The sequence below is a fragment of the Cyrtonyx montezumae genome, unplaced genomic scaffold, assembly GCF_038088225.1.
Source record: "Cyrtonyx montezumae isolate F1298 unplaced genomic scaffold, pur_monq_1.0 scaffold_8, whole genome shotgun sequence".
NCBI lineage: Eukaryota > Metazoa > Chordata > Aves > Galliformes > Odontophoridae > Cyrtonyx > Cyrtonyx montezumae.
Genome location: NW_027072089.1, coordinates 39,941,251 through 39,957,253, shown reverse-complemented (window position 1 = coordinate 39,957,253; position 16,003 = coordinate 39,941,251). Strand labels below are relative to the sequence as shown.

General features: G+C 36.0%; 1 protein-coding gene across 3 annotated transcripts in view; it reads right to left on the bottom strand.

Moving 5' to 3' along the window:
• The window catches only part of NOL4 (nucleolar protein 4), a 184,526-nt gene that overhangs the window by 36,242 nt on the left and 132,281 nt on the right, over nt 1–16,003 (bottom strand). For 2 of the 3 annotated variants that reach the window (XM_065753446.1, XM_065753447.1), the window contains exons 7-9: nt 11,902–12,081; nt 10,950–11,141; nt 746–859 (exon numbers count right to left, since the gene is read on the bottom strand). In XM_065753446.1, coding sequence (XP_065609518.1) covers nt 746–859; nt 10,950–11,141; nt 11,902–12,081 — 486 coding nt within the window. The remainder of the gene's footprint in view (nt 1–745; nt 860–10,949; nt 11,142–11,901; nt 12,082–16,003) is intronic. The other variant, XM_065753448.1, reaches the window with a different exon arrangement.

Genomic DNA, 16,003 nt, shown 5'->3' with positions numbered 1-16,003 from the left:
GAAGCATATTTCAGAAAGAGCAGAGATATTATTTGGACTGGGCTTTGTGATAGTCATGAAGAGAAATAAAGACTAAAACAGTTTTTGCAATAAAAATGCTGGACATTCACCGTATCCTTGGAACAACTAAATAATCAAAGCCTATAACGAGTTATCAGTTTGAATTTTAAATGTTGAAGGAAAACAAGCAATTCTCAGCAATTGTAAAATAATGAAATACTATCACACAGTATAATAGCTGAATAAACATGTATGAAAAAAATAGACATTGATATGAGATTAGAACACTCACTAAGACATTTGACAGTTTTCTTTTTATAACTTTTAAGTAAATAGGCATTTTCAGAAACATACAGATTTTCACATTGAATTTAAAAATGCGTACAAAAATTTGAAAGAATATGTACACAGCTAAGCAGTCTGACTCAGGTATGCAAGCACTGTTTCTGATATTTATGTAACACACATACTGCACGTTCTGTTACTTATAACTCAAGCAGGCAAACTGCACACTACGTCCTCAAAATCGACAGCTGTAAAAAAGCAAATATGCAGCTTTATCCAGCTGAACATCTTAACTGTGCTAGGCACCCACATACTTCTTATGTACATATAAACAAAGGCATGCTTGTCTACTGCTTTAAAGACGTGCAGCTTTTGCACCACCCTTCAGCACGACTGTCAGTTGAAATGAGCTGAGTGCATCGACCAATATGGATGTGGAAGACCCCGAAGAACACAGTACCTGCTGTCTATCCAACCGCATCCTTTTTGCAGCATTTCTGCTTTCACTCTCACAGGCGGAAGCCAGGATACTCTCTGCAACTGCTGAAGTAAGGTGTGAGGGAATAGGTCGTGACTATGAGAGAAAAAAAAGAAACAGAAATTATTTCTAGCATAATCGACATCCTCATCAGAGCACACAGTGCTGTCACCTAGGCAGGAAGGTCGCTCTTTGAAATGTAGTTTATACCAACAGAACAGGGAAATGGAACTCGCAAAGATGAAAAATGAAACTAGTTAGATGCTAAAGCTGCAGCTGATCGGCAGATCCATGAGAAGCCCTTTCCCCCCATTGCTCTATTGTCCGGTGCGCTCAGTCTGCCTCATTACGCTGTACTTTGCACAGACAGTGGCATATTCTCTGTGTTCCAGCAGCACTCTGGCCGTCTGATTGTTGGTAAGAAAGCCAAACGGCTTTTATTCTGTACAGCATGTGACAGAGACGAGTAGTGGTTTTTTTATAGTCATAAAACCCAAAACAAAACAAAACAAAAAACCCGGAGAGATGGGGCTGAGACATCACTGAAAACGGAACAGATTGTCAGAACATTTCGGAGCAGTCTCAATCTGTAGTATGTGAATATTTGTATTCCTTGCTGCAACATGATAGATGTGATTAAAATGGCTTTTACAAAAATCTCTTTTCCTCTTGATATTGCCAGCCTCCCAACTCTGTAGATATTTTGTGGTTTGACTAGACAGACTTCATTATTCACATACAAAACCCCTTGTTACTGATTTCATATAATTTACATGCTTTAGGTAAAAGGTGCAATGAATCACAAAAAAATAAACCTAAACACAAAAGACTGCTAAAATCTGTTCTAGCTCCACTGTCAGTCATGAATTCCAGTATGATCTTTCCTACCCCTTCATTAAAAAGATCGTTTACATATATTTTTCCTAATTACATCCACAGCAACTGGGAGATGAGGCTAACAATAAAACTAGTTTTATTCTTTGTTAGTATATAAAGATATATTTTAACTATCAAGAAAATAAAGAAAAACAGAACATCCCAGATACTGTTATATGCAAGAACTACTCTGAAAGTAATGCTTGCTTTATTATTATATTTGCCCAGTATATCAGAAGTGGACATTGGTGGTATAACAGTAGAGGTTGAACCTTCCCACCAATGTTCCATTACATGTTACTGTCATGAACAGAGGGGCAGTATGACAGAATGGTGTCTGACATGGGAGTGTGTATGAAGCAAAGGTGTGACACTGAATTCCTCCATGTTGGAAAAATGGCACCTATTGACCATCATCAATGCTGAATGTGGATGTGAGCACAGTGAGGGGTGGGTGGTGCATTTCAGCAGTGGTGACAGTGATGTGAAAGGTAAGCCATGTTCCCAGTGACCATGCAGAGCTGTCACACTGTGAAACAAAGAGTGTCTCCATCAGCTCCACACAGATAGGCTAATAGTGGTGGCTATGTTAAGAAATAGTCCTTTGTAGCTGAGTATGTGCTTTATCATATAATGTTACTGTGCTCATTGTATCTGTTGTTGTTTCCATAGAAATAAATAAGAGGCATAACTTTAGGAGTGACCTATGTACATAAATATAAGAGCATTCTGGATATTACAATTTATTAGACCATATTCTGAACTTAAAACTTCACTGAACTCAAAAGAACTGTGTGAATTTATAGCTACTGGGAAATTGGCCATATGTGTTTAGTTTTGTTTTTTTCATTGCTTTTGTTTGTTTGTTTTTGTTTCTTATTTGATTTGTTCTTTACTGGGCTGGGCTACATAGGTGATTTTTCAGTTTGTTTCCTTGGGTGGTTTATTTTCTTATTCAAAAAGAAAAAAACATAAACATGAACCTACTGTGAAATGTCACTGAGTTTTGGAAGCAGATTTTGAAGTACACTGTTCAGATTTATCATATTGACACAGCTGATTTTATGGTTTTTATAATATTCTAGAAAGCATGAGGGGACCATACTAGATCCCTCTCAATATTTGGTGGCCAAGTGTCACTGTATGTGCCACTTTTCTGTGTATGTTAAAGGTTCATGGAAGTCTCTGTGTTTCTCTAGTAGTGGGCACACAAACAACATGTCTCAGCATGCTCCTCTAGTAGTGGGTTCTTGAAAAATGGCGTGCAAACATCTGGCTAATTCCTCCAGCTATATTTACAGCTCAGAGCTATAAAGCTGCATAAATATCAACAGATATTTAGAAGGTGATATAAGAAATAAAAAAGTAACATTCTGTCCAAAAAGCAAAATGAATTCAAGTTCCCCAGATTATTTATGTGTGAGATTAGAATTAAAAAATAATGAGTCACCATTATAATCAAGCAGTAACCAGTTTTTCTCTAAAAATGACTGTAGCGGGCACGTTTACCACTGAAACATCAAACTCAAAAGTTAATACTTGGAAAAATAAGGAAATCTCCAGGTAATGGAGTATCTTTTTCTTGAAACATGTATTAACCCATAGTTTCTTACACATCACTTCACATAGCTGTTGATATGCTCATGTCAAGAACTACCTAGAATAAGCCTTAGGGAGAACATAATGAATGCACCATTAAGTCGCACGAGCAGTACAATATTGTAACAAAGCACATCAGAAAAATATTCTGATTAAGGTTTGGTCTCTATCAACTCAACTCAGTCAGAGCCCTAGTATAGCTTTGATTGAGAAGGTGACTGTCATTAATAGCAGAGCTGTTCAAAAGAAGATTTTCTGTTTCATAAAATGCTATATTTGTGAAATGTCAAAAAGATCAATTTTGAAAAGCCATGCCTAGGAAGAGAAAACACTTCAAAATAATCTTCTTTCTTCTTATATATATATTTTTTAATTTCAAAATAAAGTCATTGCCTCATCTTCTAAGCTCAGAGGTCCCTTCTGGCTTAGCTTAACTTCCTCTTCAATACTTCTGATTATTTTTAATCCCTATCATGTCTACAGCTATAAAATCCTCTCAATAGGATGCCTAAGCATCCCAGCCCCTATGGGACTGCCCATTTCCAAACTCCCTATCTGAGGGTGAGACACAAAGACATAGGGAAATGTGACAGAAGCAATGTAATTCAATTCTGCAGAAGAAAGCTAGCAGATCTCAAACAAACCAGCCTTTTTTAGGCTGTCAGGTTGCCTTCTACAGAGCTGAGTGCTGGCTCATGCAGTTAATTTGTTTCTATACGGAATGTTACAAACTGTTATGTTTCAGATGTACATCCCTGGTATAAATTTACCAATTACAGATATAACAGAGGGACTATTTCAGTCTAAACCACTAGGAGCAGTATGCTCATCTGAAAGAATTTTTGATCTGCTGTTTGCTGAGTACAATTGGAGAATTTCTGCCTCCAGAGTTATGGAGTATTATTATCTTAATACTTACTGTTAGATGCAGTAATATACACAAAATCTAAGTTTTCATGCAGGAATTTGGTCAAGATACTCTAGCACATATTACAGAGGCCTGACTCAGTTCTGAAATAAATCAGCTACCAGTTATGTCAGATAATGGGCATATGCATTCCTGCTAATGTGCCAAGCTTTACAACTTGACTTGCATAAGTATTTTTGCACACTTTGATTTTTGCATAAATATTTCCCTGCACTTTAGGTCAAGTAAGAACAAAAAGGAGAATTCTGTGGTATAATATAGTTGCAGTCACACGAACATACAAGTTACTCTCTTTTGTTCACCAATCACCTAATATTAAACGTGTGAATGAGAATGTATTTGAACTACTACACAAACACAAAAACATGTTTTCCAAAGCAATTGAGTATCCAAAGGTGAAGATGAATCCTGAAGATACCTCGGTGAAAGTAATAGATTTTTTCCAAAGGTACTATAAGCATTTGGAACTCCTAACACCATGAGTCTCTCTACTGGTCTCTTGCATGCCAGCTAGTTGCTTCTGCACTATGTTCATTTCCAGAATAAAATATTAAAATCTCTAACATATATTTAATCCCAATAAGCAATTCCTAATTAGCAGTTCTTCATAGAAAACATCCAAAATATGCAGAGTATGCATCATCTCCAAATGAGTTTTTTACTCAGTATAATGTAGTTAACTGTAAGGCACAGAACTAACCTGCACTGCCCAGTTGAAAGGATTCTGAATCCTCTCTGTACAGTATTTTTAAATTTATATAGTGAAGTACAGTACTGCAGTCCATTGGATGTACTTTTTATATTTATTTTGGGCAGAATAGTGAAATGTGAACAGAACTGCATTTTAACATTTGCAGCAACTGTGTTTCAGACTGGGTTTTGGTGTATTTTACTCCATCTTTCAAACAGCAATGAAGCTGTGATAAATAGTCAACTTTAACACCTACTAAGAAATTCCAAAAGTCAACTAGAAATATTCTTCCTGAAACATTAAGTGATGTTTGCACCACTTTTTAAAGTTTTCAGCTTTGAAGTACATTAATTGAAATATTGATTATTGTACATTCATTATTGCACCACTTAACTGAATCCATTTACCTGAATATATCCATATTCCTGCCAGTATGTTAAGCAATTGACAGTTTTCAACCAACTAATGCTTTCCTGCCCCTGCACATACATATGGAGCCAAGTCCTGTTCCAATTATTCAAGAGAGCAATTTCAGTGGAGCTAGTGGAAATTTTAAATATCTTTTGTGAACAACAGGAATAAGATATTTCTGACTTTATCCATAAAATACTTGGGTATTTTATCTAACCTAGTTATATAGACTCATTTTTCGTATCTTTGAAAAGACACTCATCTCCAGAAGATGACTTTCAAGATAGTCAGAGATAATCACTCAGGAGTGTGTCATCCAGGGGTTTCATTTATTGCCAAGGGAATGCAAGTCGCCTAATCTCTCTAGCACCTTAACTCAGCTAACATAAGTGTGATTATGACCATCCTAAATATATCTGGTATTTCAGAATGACAGGAAGCCATAGAAATCACTGGACAGAACTAATTCTGTTTGGATTGAATGGATAGGATTAAGCACTCCAACAGAGAACAAGCTGCTAATATAACTCCAGAGGACCAGGAACAAGCATGTCTGATTTAACATTATTTCCTATCTGAAACACATTGAGATGGGTCACATGCTCTTACAATTCTCGCACAAGCCAATTCATCAAGTAGCACTGCAGCAGAGGTCATAATATGTCAGTCACAGTGTAAGAAAAACTGAAATATTTATTATTGTTATTTCCTTCTTAAAATTAATCAAACTGAACATTCTTTTCTCTATTCTTTTTTTCCCATAAAATAGTGGGCTTTATTCTATATCAGAACCTACTGCAATTTTTTAGTAAGAGAGCAAAACAAATGTCAAAGTTGCATTTCTACTTTTTCCTCTCTCAGAGGATGCAAAAGAAAAGAACAATTAATATAGGATTGCAAGGTATTTTTCACTTTTCTTTTACATGCTTTTTTCCACATATCATGCCTTCTTCCTATTTCCAAAGCTAACTTCTTCACATATTCCAAAGTTACTGGAAACAGTACAACTTCAGCTACTCACTTTCAACAAACTGTTCATACCTGCCTATGTTACTAAAAAGCAAAACATAATGTTCAGAAAGGGAGGAATTTCAATCTCTGAAGAGTGTGTTTCTAGAATTTTTTAATTATATGAGTTTGTTACAGAATAGTTTTGCCCTTTTTAACCACCTTACCCATCAGAATTGTGTAAAGTACTGCTTCACAAGAGAGGAGCGCTTAGAAAGGAGAGGGACAGATCAGGAGCTTGGAGTACAGTACAAAATAACAAATCTGTTACTATATGTAGATCATCATGCAACTGTTTTTGTGATATTTTTCTTAAAACCTTCTTACTTAATCAATCAAAATTAGGCATGTCACCCTGGAGCCACAGGCTCTCATATTCCTGAAAATGCTTACAACATTTCCAGCCAACAGAGGCTTGTAGGACTGAAAAGCCAAGTGACTGCAAGGGCAGTTGAATTACTCAGCACTAAATTGATTAAGTCACGGAAGCTTCCTCTCTGCAAAGATAAAACTTAACAACAGAAACATTTTAAAGAAGCAGATTTCAGAAAACACACCACCACCTAAAAACCAGTCCCCATAGAATTTGCCCAATCACAATACAGAAGCAATCCCCCTCAACAGATGCATTTGAAACATCTTGGTCCATGCATGCACAGTTGCAAATTGTAGAAAGACAACTGACAGCCAACTGGCACAAGCAAAAGACAAAAGCATCAAGACACCAAGCTTGTTTTGTTGTTATTGTTGATGATGCTGGCAATAGGATAGAAGGAGCTGGGAAGAATAACAACAGGATGTAACTCAGGAACTGTCTTTAGGCATAGCATTACTCCTTTTTTTGTCTCTTACACATCCAAACATCTTTCGACAATTAAAGGCATTTATAACTTTGCCATTTCTTTCCAATACTTTACAGTAGGGATACTTTCCTCTTTGATAACACTTCTTTGTATTACTGTACTGCCTACCAAGGAGGGTTTACTCTAGAGTAAATAAAAATAAAAAGAATCTCTCTATGATTGGGAGGTTAAAACCTTGATCTTGTCTTGTGATGCACATGGAAAAAAACATCTGTGCAAAAAATACTGTAAGGTGCCATTTCAAGCAAAATACAGCAAGTGATATTGATGATAAGAGATCTTGTAGATGGGATGGAGCAGATAACAGAATGAAGATATGATTATTAAGGTAATTCAATCCCATTTGATCGTTTCTAACATTAACATTTTCAGGACTAAGTAAGTAGATACCAACAGCAGCTCTCTACTATCTTCTTTTAATTTGTATTTTTTCTACCACAGGCAGGGGCAATTCTAATGTACGCATTTATAAAAATTAGTGAAATAGGTCACTGACTATTTCCGGGAGAAAACCCCTCTTGTATAGCATATATAGGTCATCTAACACTCAGTATATAGAACGGAATTCTCATTAACATCAGTCCTTCAGAGTGAGGTGGTAATTGATTTTTTTTTTTTGCTTTTTAATTGTGGGTTAATAAAAAAATCTTTATTTTATTCTTCATGAACACCTTTAAGTTCACAAAGTGCTACAGAATATCACAAGTGGAAGCAGAACCCAGAGATCTCATCAGAAAGCAATGGGAAATAGTGAGCAAGATCACAGAGTTTAGTGGGAGAACATTCTCAACAGACCATATATGAGAAAGAACCAGAGGAGAAAAATAATATTACAATTCTTGAGAAAATGGAAGTGACACAATTGCAAGCTGAAGAAACAAACAACAAAAAAAAAAGCATATTCAATTCCTCAAAAGGATATTTGTAACAAGATACTATTCAAGCTGCCTTGGAGGCCGCAGACTGCAAGCTATCATGAGGATGAGCAGAATAAATATAAGTAGCACTTAAAAATATTAATGCTAAGAAACAGTAACTAACAGGAACACTTGTGAGACTGAACATTTTTCATTGCCTCATAGCTAAAGCTGGCCTGATATGTAGTGAGAACTGTCGTTTGGATTACAGATGGCAAATAACTGTCAGAAGCAGGCTGCAGGCATGATTTTCCATCTTTACTAGGCAGCCTTACACCAATTAAACTTAGTGTTTACATTTTCTCTTCACTTTGCAATATGACGCTGTAGATGGCTGCACCACTCTGCGTACACACTCTGAACTGTCACGTCACCTTAGAAATTAATTCTCTTTTTTCCTTACAAGTAGATGCTTAAAACATATAATTCTGGCCCTGAACAAAGTGAAAACCTTGTGTTTAATACATCTATAGCAAAAGACACCACCTGTGGAGATTATTATCTGACATCCTATTTAATGTAACAACGGTAGCACTATTGCTCCTGAGGAGATCATTATCCTGTTTTGCTGTAGTTGAGGGTAGTACTTGATTCAAATCAACACCGACATGTCCTTTCATGATTGTTTTCAACAAACATTGTTATCCAGACAAAGTGATTCCTTTCCACTGTCAAAATGGTGAGTACACTCAAAATAATCATACAGTCAAGTGTCTGTGTCCATGGTATGCTTTTTAAAACTGCTTATAATCATGAGGTATTAATAGTACATTTTTATTAAAAAATTAAAAAATAATTAAAACCACCAAATGAGTGTGTATTTCATTTGAGAATTATTTAAGACATAAGCATAAAACACCATGTATTATCTCAGGAAGATAATGGGAAGTCCTCCAAAGACTTTGAATAGTTTTTGGCTCATATTCCTACCTGCAGATTTCCCTTCTGCCCCACGAAAGCCTCAGTCTTTGGAATGAACACCAGTGCTTTGCCTTTTCACTTCCATTCATGGGTAGCAAATTTAATATTTTAGAGGGTGATTTGTTTGTTTGGAAAGGAATAAAGCCCATCATAAAATGTAATGGAATATTATAGGAATATTTCTGAATTATAAAGATTGCATATTTGAATCATGTTCCTGGTAATCTCTGCTCCTTTTCCTCTCAAGGGAATAAATTTGATCTTTCAACCTTTATTCATCTGAAAGTAACCTTTGCAAATATACATAACCCTCTAAGGTCAGGCCAACCTAGCTTTTATGGGTCAGACTGTAAATCCCTTATTCATACTGAAAAGGAGTCACACAAATCTTTCAGATAACAAAGAAGGAGTCAGTTTATACAACTGCTCATCAGTGTGAATGATGATGGTAAGGAGGCCATAACAGTGAAGAGACTTGCTAACATTGGCTAATTTTGTAAGTATTTTCACTTACAGTACAGCAAAACAAAAATATTTGGCACCATGAAAGGTGGACTTGATGTTGCTGAATTATTTTCAGCTGGAGTGAATAGGTGCAATTTGATGCTACATACTGTGTCAAAGAAAATATTTGCTTTCTGTTCTCATTCTTTTACATTGGAAATCTATATGATTTGACAGGTACATCATTAGTCAATCTTTGGCACTTTTACCAGTACAAACCTCCTTAATTCTACCTGTGTCTTTTCATCTGTGTTTCCATTGTTCAAAAACACCATTACCCCAGTGTTTCAATAATAAAGCAATGCAGTCATTTAGAATCACAAGCACATACAAAAATTTTGTTTCTCTCTTGGCTCTTTGTAATATCCAGTAGTGGATACAAAAAACTGTCAACTAACATCTTAAAACAGCATATGGACATAAGTATTGTGCAGAGACTGCAGGAAAGAGAAAGACAGAGAAAAAAAGATAAACAGTAAAATTCAGTCATCCCCAGTAATATTTTCAGTGCAATCAATGGTTTTGCAGATGATTCATTAAAATAAAAGAATGATATGTTTGATCACTAAATGATATCTATCTGTAAAGATGAGGTGATTTCATTGTCATTTAATGGCCAGAGGAAAAGCTAAGACATATCAAGCATAAGGTGGATACCTAATTTATTGCAGCCTTCCTGGCTGGGATTGGGAAGTACAAAAGATTGTCTTTAGAAACAACAAAAAAAAGTCAGCAGGTGAGAAGAGCTATTCTTTACCCATTCTCAGGCTACTGGGTGATACTAAAATAGTAATGCCTGAAAACAAAGCCATTTTTACATTAATATACTTTTCATGGTCTTTGGTTCAATTACACTTACTACATCATTGTGATGCTCAAAGTATAACTCAGTTTACCTGAACTGAAAGAATTTAAAGGAGTAATTTCTACTGACAGCTCACAGAATAAACTGTGCAAGGGAAAAAAACATTGCCAATGCAATGTTGCAACACTGGGCATTTGCTTGGAGATAGCATTTCTCTAGCAGGATGCATTTTTCACAGAGCTCACAGAAGTATGATCAGCAAAAGCATTTTGAAGAAAAACCTGCCTTACTTAAGACTTTGCCGGGCAAAAATTTCAAACAGTAACTGTGAGTAGGAAATGAGCCATCATTATGGCCACTCAGGTAAGCCATCATTTGGTTTCTCTCCCTTATACCTTGTTTTACTTTTTTTTCCTATGGATCCATACTATTTAATCTAATGAATTCTAGTGTCTCAAAGCATTTTTAAACCAGTGAAGAAAGGGGATAAATTCAGGAAGAATGAAGAAGGGAAAAAGAAACATCTGACCTGGTATTACCAAAAAAAAAAAAAACCCAATCAAACAACAAAAAAAAGACACTAAGATGAAAACAAAATAGTGTCATGGATTTACATATGGGGTTTTGATGGAAACTAGGGCTGGGTTTTAAATCAAAACTCACCATCTCAAAACCACTTCTTTTCATCCGCCTGCAGGACTTGAGGTAAGTACGTATGCGTTTTCTGGCACGCTCTTGATACTCAGGGAATTGTCGCCTGCATGAGTCAATGATAGCCTGGATCTTTTCTTTGGGCTGCTTAGAGATTGGGACCATTCGGTCCAAGTTTTCATCTACAAACAGCCTGACAAACATCTGTTGGCAAGAGGGAGACAGAGGAGACGGGTTTGGAGGGCTGCTCTCTTCTCTTCCTAGCTTTCTGTCTTGATTACTGATAGGAAGACATTTTTTCTATCCACAGAATAGCTTTGTAATGGGAAGCCAGAAATATTAAGCAAACAGTACTTTAAAGGATTATTTAGGGAGTGGGAAGAAGCTAATTAAAAAAGAAAAGAAAAGAAAAAAAAAAAAGGGGAAGAAAAGAATATTCTACAGGATACAGAACTTTCAAGATAAACCAGAACAGATTGTGAAAATAGGCACCACTTACTTTCATCATTAACAATAAGCAGTGATTGCTAGTTCATTTTATTGAAGTGAATTTTACTTTTCTTGGGTTGAACAATTGCTTGTGTTTTCATGCATAATTACATACACTGGGAAAGCAATAGAGAACAGCTAACCACTGGAATGGTCTTCTGATAAACTAGCTACAGCCCCTTTCCATACACTGACAGAACATGCACATACACACATCCACACACACAGGCACACATACACACACACAAAACAGAGCTTTGCTTTCTTCACTGGTAAAGATGGCACTCTGTCTTAAATTCTAAACAAAACACAGTAAATCTGTCATCTTCTGGCAAGCGTTTAATCTGCATTAATATAATAATTGAAAGAGATCAAGGAAATTAATGTGCCTTTAATATTTTCAAACTCACCCATAAATAACAATGTAAAAAGAGATAGCAGAGGTAAGCAAAACAAGAAGTGTAGGAGAACTTACATTAAAAGCTTTCAGTCGCTCGGCTTCTACCCCATCTGACTCATTAACCTTCTCAGGATCTTCCTGCTCATCATGGTCATCCTCATCCTCATCTCCCCGATTCAGAGACAGATCTTCAGCACCTCTGTCTACACTCTCATTCTTGCCAGAGTCATAGCTTGAATAGCTATGTGCAGGAGACTAAAAAAATTTAAAAAACATATTTGAAAAAAATCACCATAGAAATACGGTCATAAAAATGCTTTATAAACACTTTAATAATTCCATGGTTTTGTTTTATTCTTTGTTAAACAAAGTGTGCTCACGAACCTTTTAAGAGTGAACAATTCCTAATATTCATTTCCGTACTTTAAAAAAGTATGTGACCAGGTATAAATTCAGTAAATCAATTACCAAATAGATTGCTCATGGCAATTACAGTTAAGATGAGGTATTTGCCATACAGCACTGTTCAAATATTACACGCAGAGATTTCTAACAAATACTGACTTCTGTATGTTAGCCACAATATAAATAAGGGGCTGTAGAATTGCATAAAATCACATATGATTTAAAAATTGCATATTTTAAAGCAAAGCAGATATAAGTAGAAAAAAAAATGACAAATTCAAAGGATATGAAATATCAAATGCCACAATAAGGTCAAAATATTCAAGACATTGAGGTGATCACATTCTAGTATTCACTTGCAAAATCCCACACTGATCTAGAGACATGTAGGTTTGTTAACATTATGAATGCTTTGCTGAGAAATATATAGTAAAACCATTTTCACATATCGGCATTTAGAATTCTTCCCTTAGCAGAACAGTCAGCTTACTGTATAAATCAGATGACCATCTCATTAAAGTTCTACTCAGTTCTACCTAGGACCAAAACTTTTCAGTTACAAAAAGAGTCAATACTACATTTCTTTTTCCTTTCTAAGATTTCAGTTACTTGCTTCCTCTGCATGTGCTTCAGAATGAAAACCAAAAAGACAACAGGAATGAAAAGCTTTGTATGACTTAACACTTAAAGATCAAATCTGTGCCCCAGCCACACAGAAGTATCACAAAGAATCTTCACCAGAGCCATCACATTCACCTGGAGGTAATTCAGAGCTCAATTTTATTTCTATAATATTTTAATCTTTTAATATTTCAGTATATTTTTCCTTCACTTCAAAGCATACTGAATTCTATTAACTTCAGAGAATCTGAATCAGGTGCTACATGTTGAATTTCACGTGAATCCCTTTTTGTTGCCTTGTCTAAATGCTGCCAAAAAAACCCTCAAGAGCATAATACCTCAATCAAAAATTTATTTCAAATACACATACATAAAATCACATCTTCAGCTACATTCTGAGCCTCCCAGAATTATCTTTTATTTCAGGGATGTTTCCATCAATCACAGAATGTAGCTGGGCAATGAGGTAGACGGAAAAGGACAGCAAAACTGCATTCATCTTTAAGATATAATTCTTGCTTTAAGTTCTTACTCCCATAACTTTTTTTATTTCCCTGTTTACATTTCCATCTCATCTTTGTGTTCTGTACATCATAAGTTTTGCCGTCAGTCCCATTCATTTCCCTGCCTTTCCAGCATTCATTGTCCAAGCCTTCCTTATCTAACCTTCCCAGGTTAGCTCACTGTACAAATCCTCTTGAGCTCCACTTTTAAATATCTAATGTGCCTAACAGCAGCCTGTTTCTCAGCCCCTTTCCTACGAGTCTCTTCACTGACTAGATCTTCCATAATAGGACATAGGAAGAATGAAGAAATATCAGGAAAAAAAAAAAAACAAAAAACAGAAAAGCCAGCCTTGGAATACAAATATCTTCAGCAATTAGTAAGCTCAGCATCACCTCTTGCCTTCCTAACAGCCTACAACTGCACAGTTGCAAGGCAAAAAGTTTTTGCCTGATTGCAGGGTTTGGGATAGCAGACTTGAGATGGTGTGAGAAGTTCAGACTTGGGAGATCAGCAAAAACTCTGTTTTCTTATTTGTCACACTGATGTTTTGTTTGGGGCAGATGATGAATATCTACATTGCTACCCATTCATAACTCTTCCTTGTAGGAGGTGCTGAATTCATTGAATAATCAGTCTCAGGAAGAATATGGTTCCATCCAGATAGGAGATGATGATTATAAGACAACAGCGAGTTTAGCATATATAAACAACACTATTTAACTTTGTCAATGGCTACCAGAAGGCCAACAGCAGCAGCCTAGTGGCCTGTTATGAAGGAATGACCAGAATGATTACACTAAAGAAATTCTTAGAAGGGGAAGAAAAAGAAACAGAAAATAATTTAACTTGCAAGAATTGTTCCTTTGCACTTCATCATTTCTCTTCTTACTACAGCTATAGATTGAAGAGAGACTCTAGATGAGCCAAATACAATTTCCTGTGCTAAGAACCATATAAAGATTCAGCAAGCAGCAGCTACTGCCCTGAAAAACTCTACCGTCTTGAATTCTTGTTCCACAAACCCTTGGCTGCATACGAGTCATTGCATCAGACTAAATTGAATTAGACTACTCATGTGCATAAAGTTAAACAGATGTAAAACTGATTTCAACATGTACATATGTTTGGGCTAGATGCCAAGATCATAGAGTTTGTACTAGGATTGAAATTTGCTTTTGTGAAGGAAAGAAATTCAGGCCAAAATCTATTGGCTATGTCTGTAAAAAAAAATGTGAAAGTTTTCTTTTTTATTATTACTAATCTTTTTAAAGAAAGCTTTACAGAGGGCCTTGCCCAGTGTTTTCTGCAAAATATTTTTTCAAGAACAATTTTAGCATCATAAATAAAAAGTGGAGAATAACATGCCCTATGAACATTTTTTTTCCTAGCAGGGGAGTCAACAAATTGTCATTACAAAAGCTCAGTTAAAAATATATTTTCTACATTTTTATAATTCTACACAAAAGAATATTCAGACAGAGAAGGAAGAAGCTGCTCCCTCATTTGTTATGGTTCCGTAGTTGTGCAACAATTTTCTAATACTACTCCATTAAGCAGTTGCAAAGGTATATAAACATTTAATAAGATAGCAGAGGATAAATTTTTCTTAACGTTTCTATCTCACACCACAGAAACTTGATTACTTAAGGCTAGCAATATCTTTTGAAAAGAATGCTACCATCTTTGCCGAGCAAGAACCCGCACATTTATTCCTGTGCACCCCACATTACATACATTTTTATAGTCTTAGGGTGATTTAGACTACAGAAGCAATTCTAGCTAACCCCACTCTTATTTATTCTTTTTTTTTTTTTTTCTAAAGACCAAATCTTGGTACCAGTTCACCACCCAAAAGCGCTGTAGGGGAAATGTGAGATCACAGCTTGAACTGGTAATCGAGCACCTGATGAAGAGGTGTGTCTAGCCCAAGGACTACAGGCAAATTGTTTGCACCTGTGCTACCCAAGTGACCTGAAGGGGTGGACCCAGGATGGAGTCATGCTGGGCTCATGTAAGGGCCAGCCAGAGGGGAGAGCATCTCTTAAACCTAAGCTGCTTCCTGCAAAGAGTTGTTGTGTGGTTGTGAGCCCCTTTACTAGGTTGACAAGTTTGACTCTTATTTCTGTCCTTCTGCATGTGACTATTGGTCTACCTGCAAATGCTTTGCCTTGGTATTGCCAAGAACCTGGCAAAAGCAATTACACTTTATCAAGAGCAGAGCAAGCACAAACTTTTAGGCTTAGCAGGATGATGTGAGTTGAGCCTCACACTCGCATAGAGGGAGCACACAACTTATAGCAACGCAAGATTAAAGTGATAGTGCAGTGGAAGCATTAGATGGACAGAAACCTATAAAGTATGAAAGTTTTGTGTCTGAAAAAAGCAAGCTATAGAAATTTAGAAGGAGAACGTGTCTGAGAACCAGTAAGGCCTAGAGTGTTACCTATACAAAAAAATTATTAGATTGCCTTAAAAAATATTGAGACATTGATAAATACTTTTTGGGCACTTTGTCCTTTTCTGAAGGTTCTGAGTTCATAGTTTTAATCTTTCATTGTAACAGTAAGTATTGTGCTCCCCCCTGTTACTAAATAAATAAATAAATGTTATTACTGTCTAACAACTTGGTTTCAGGAGCTTATAA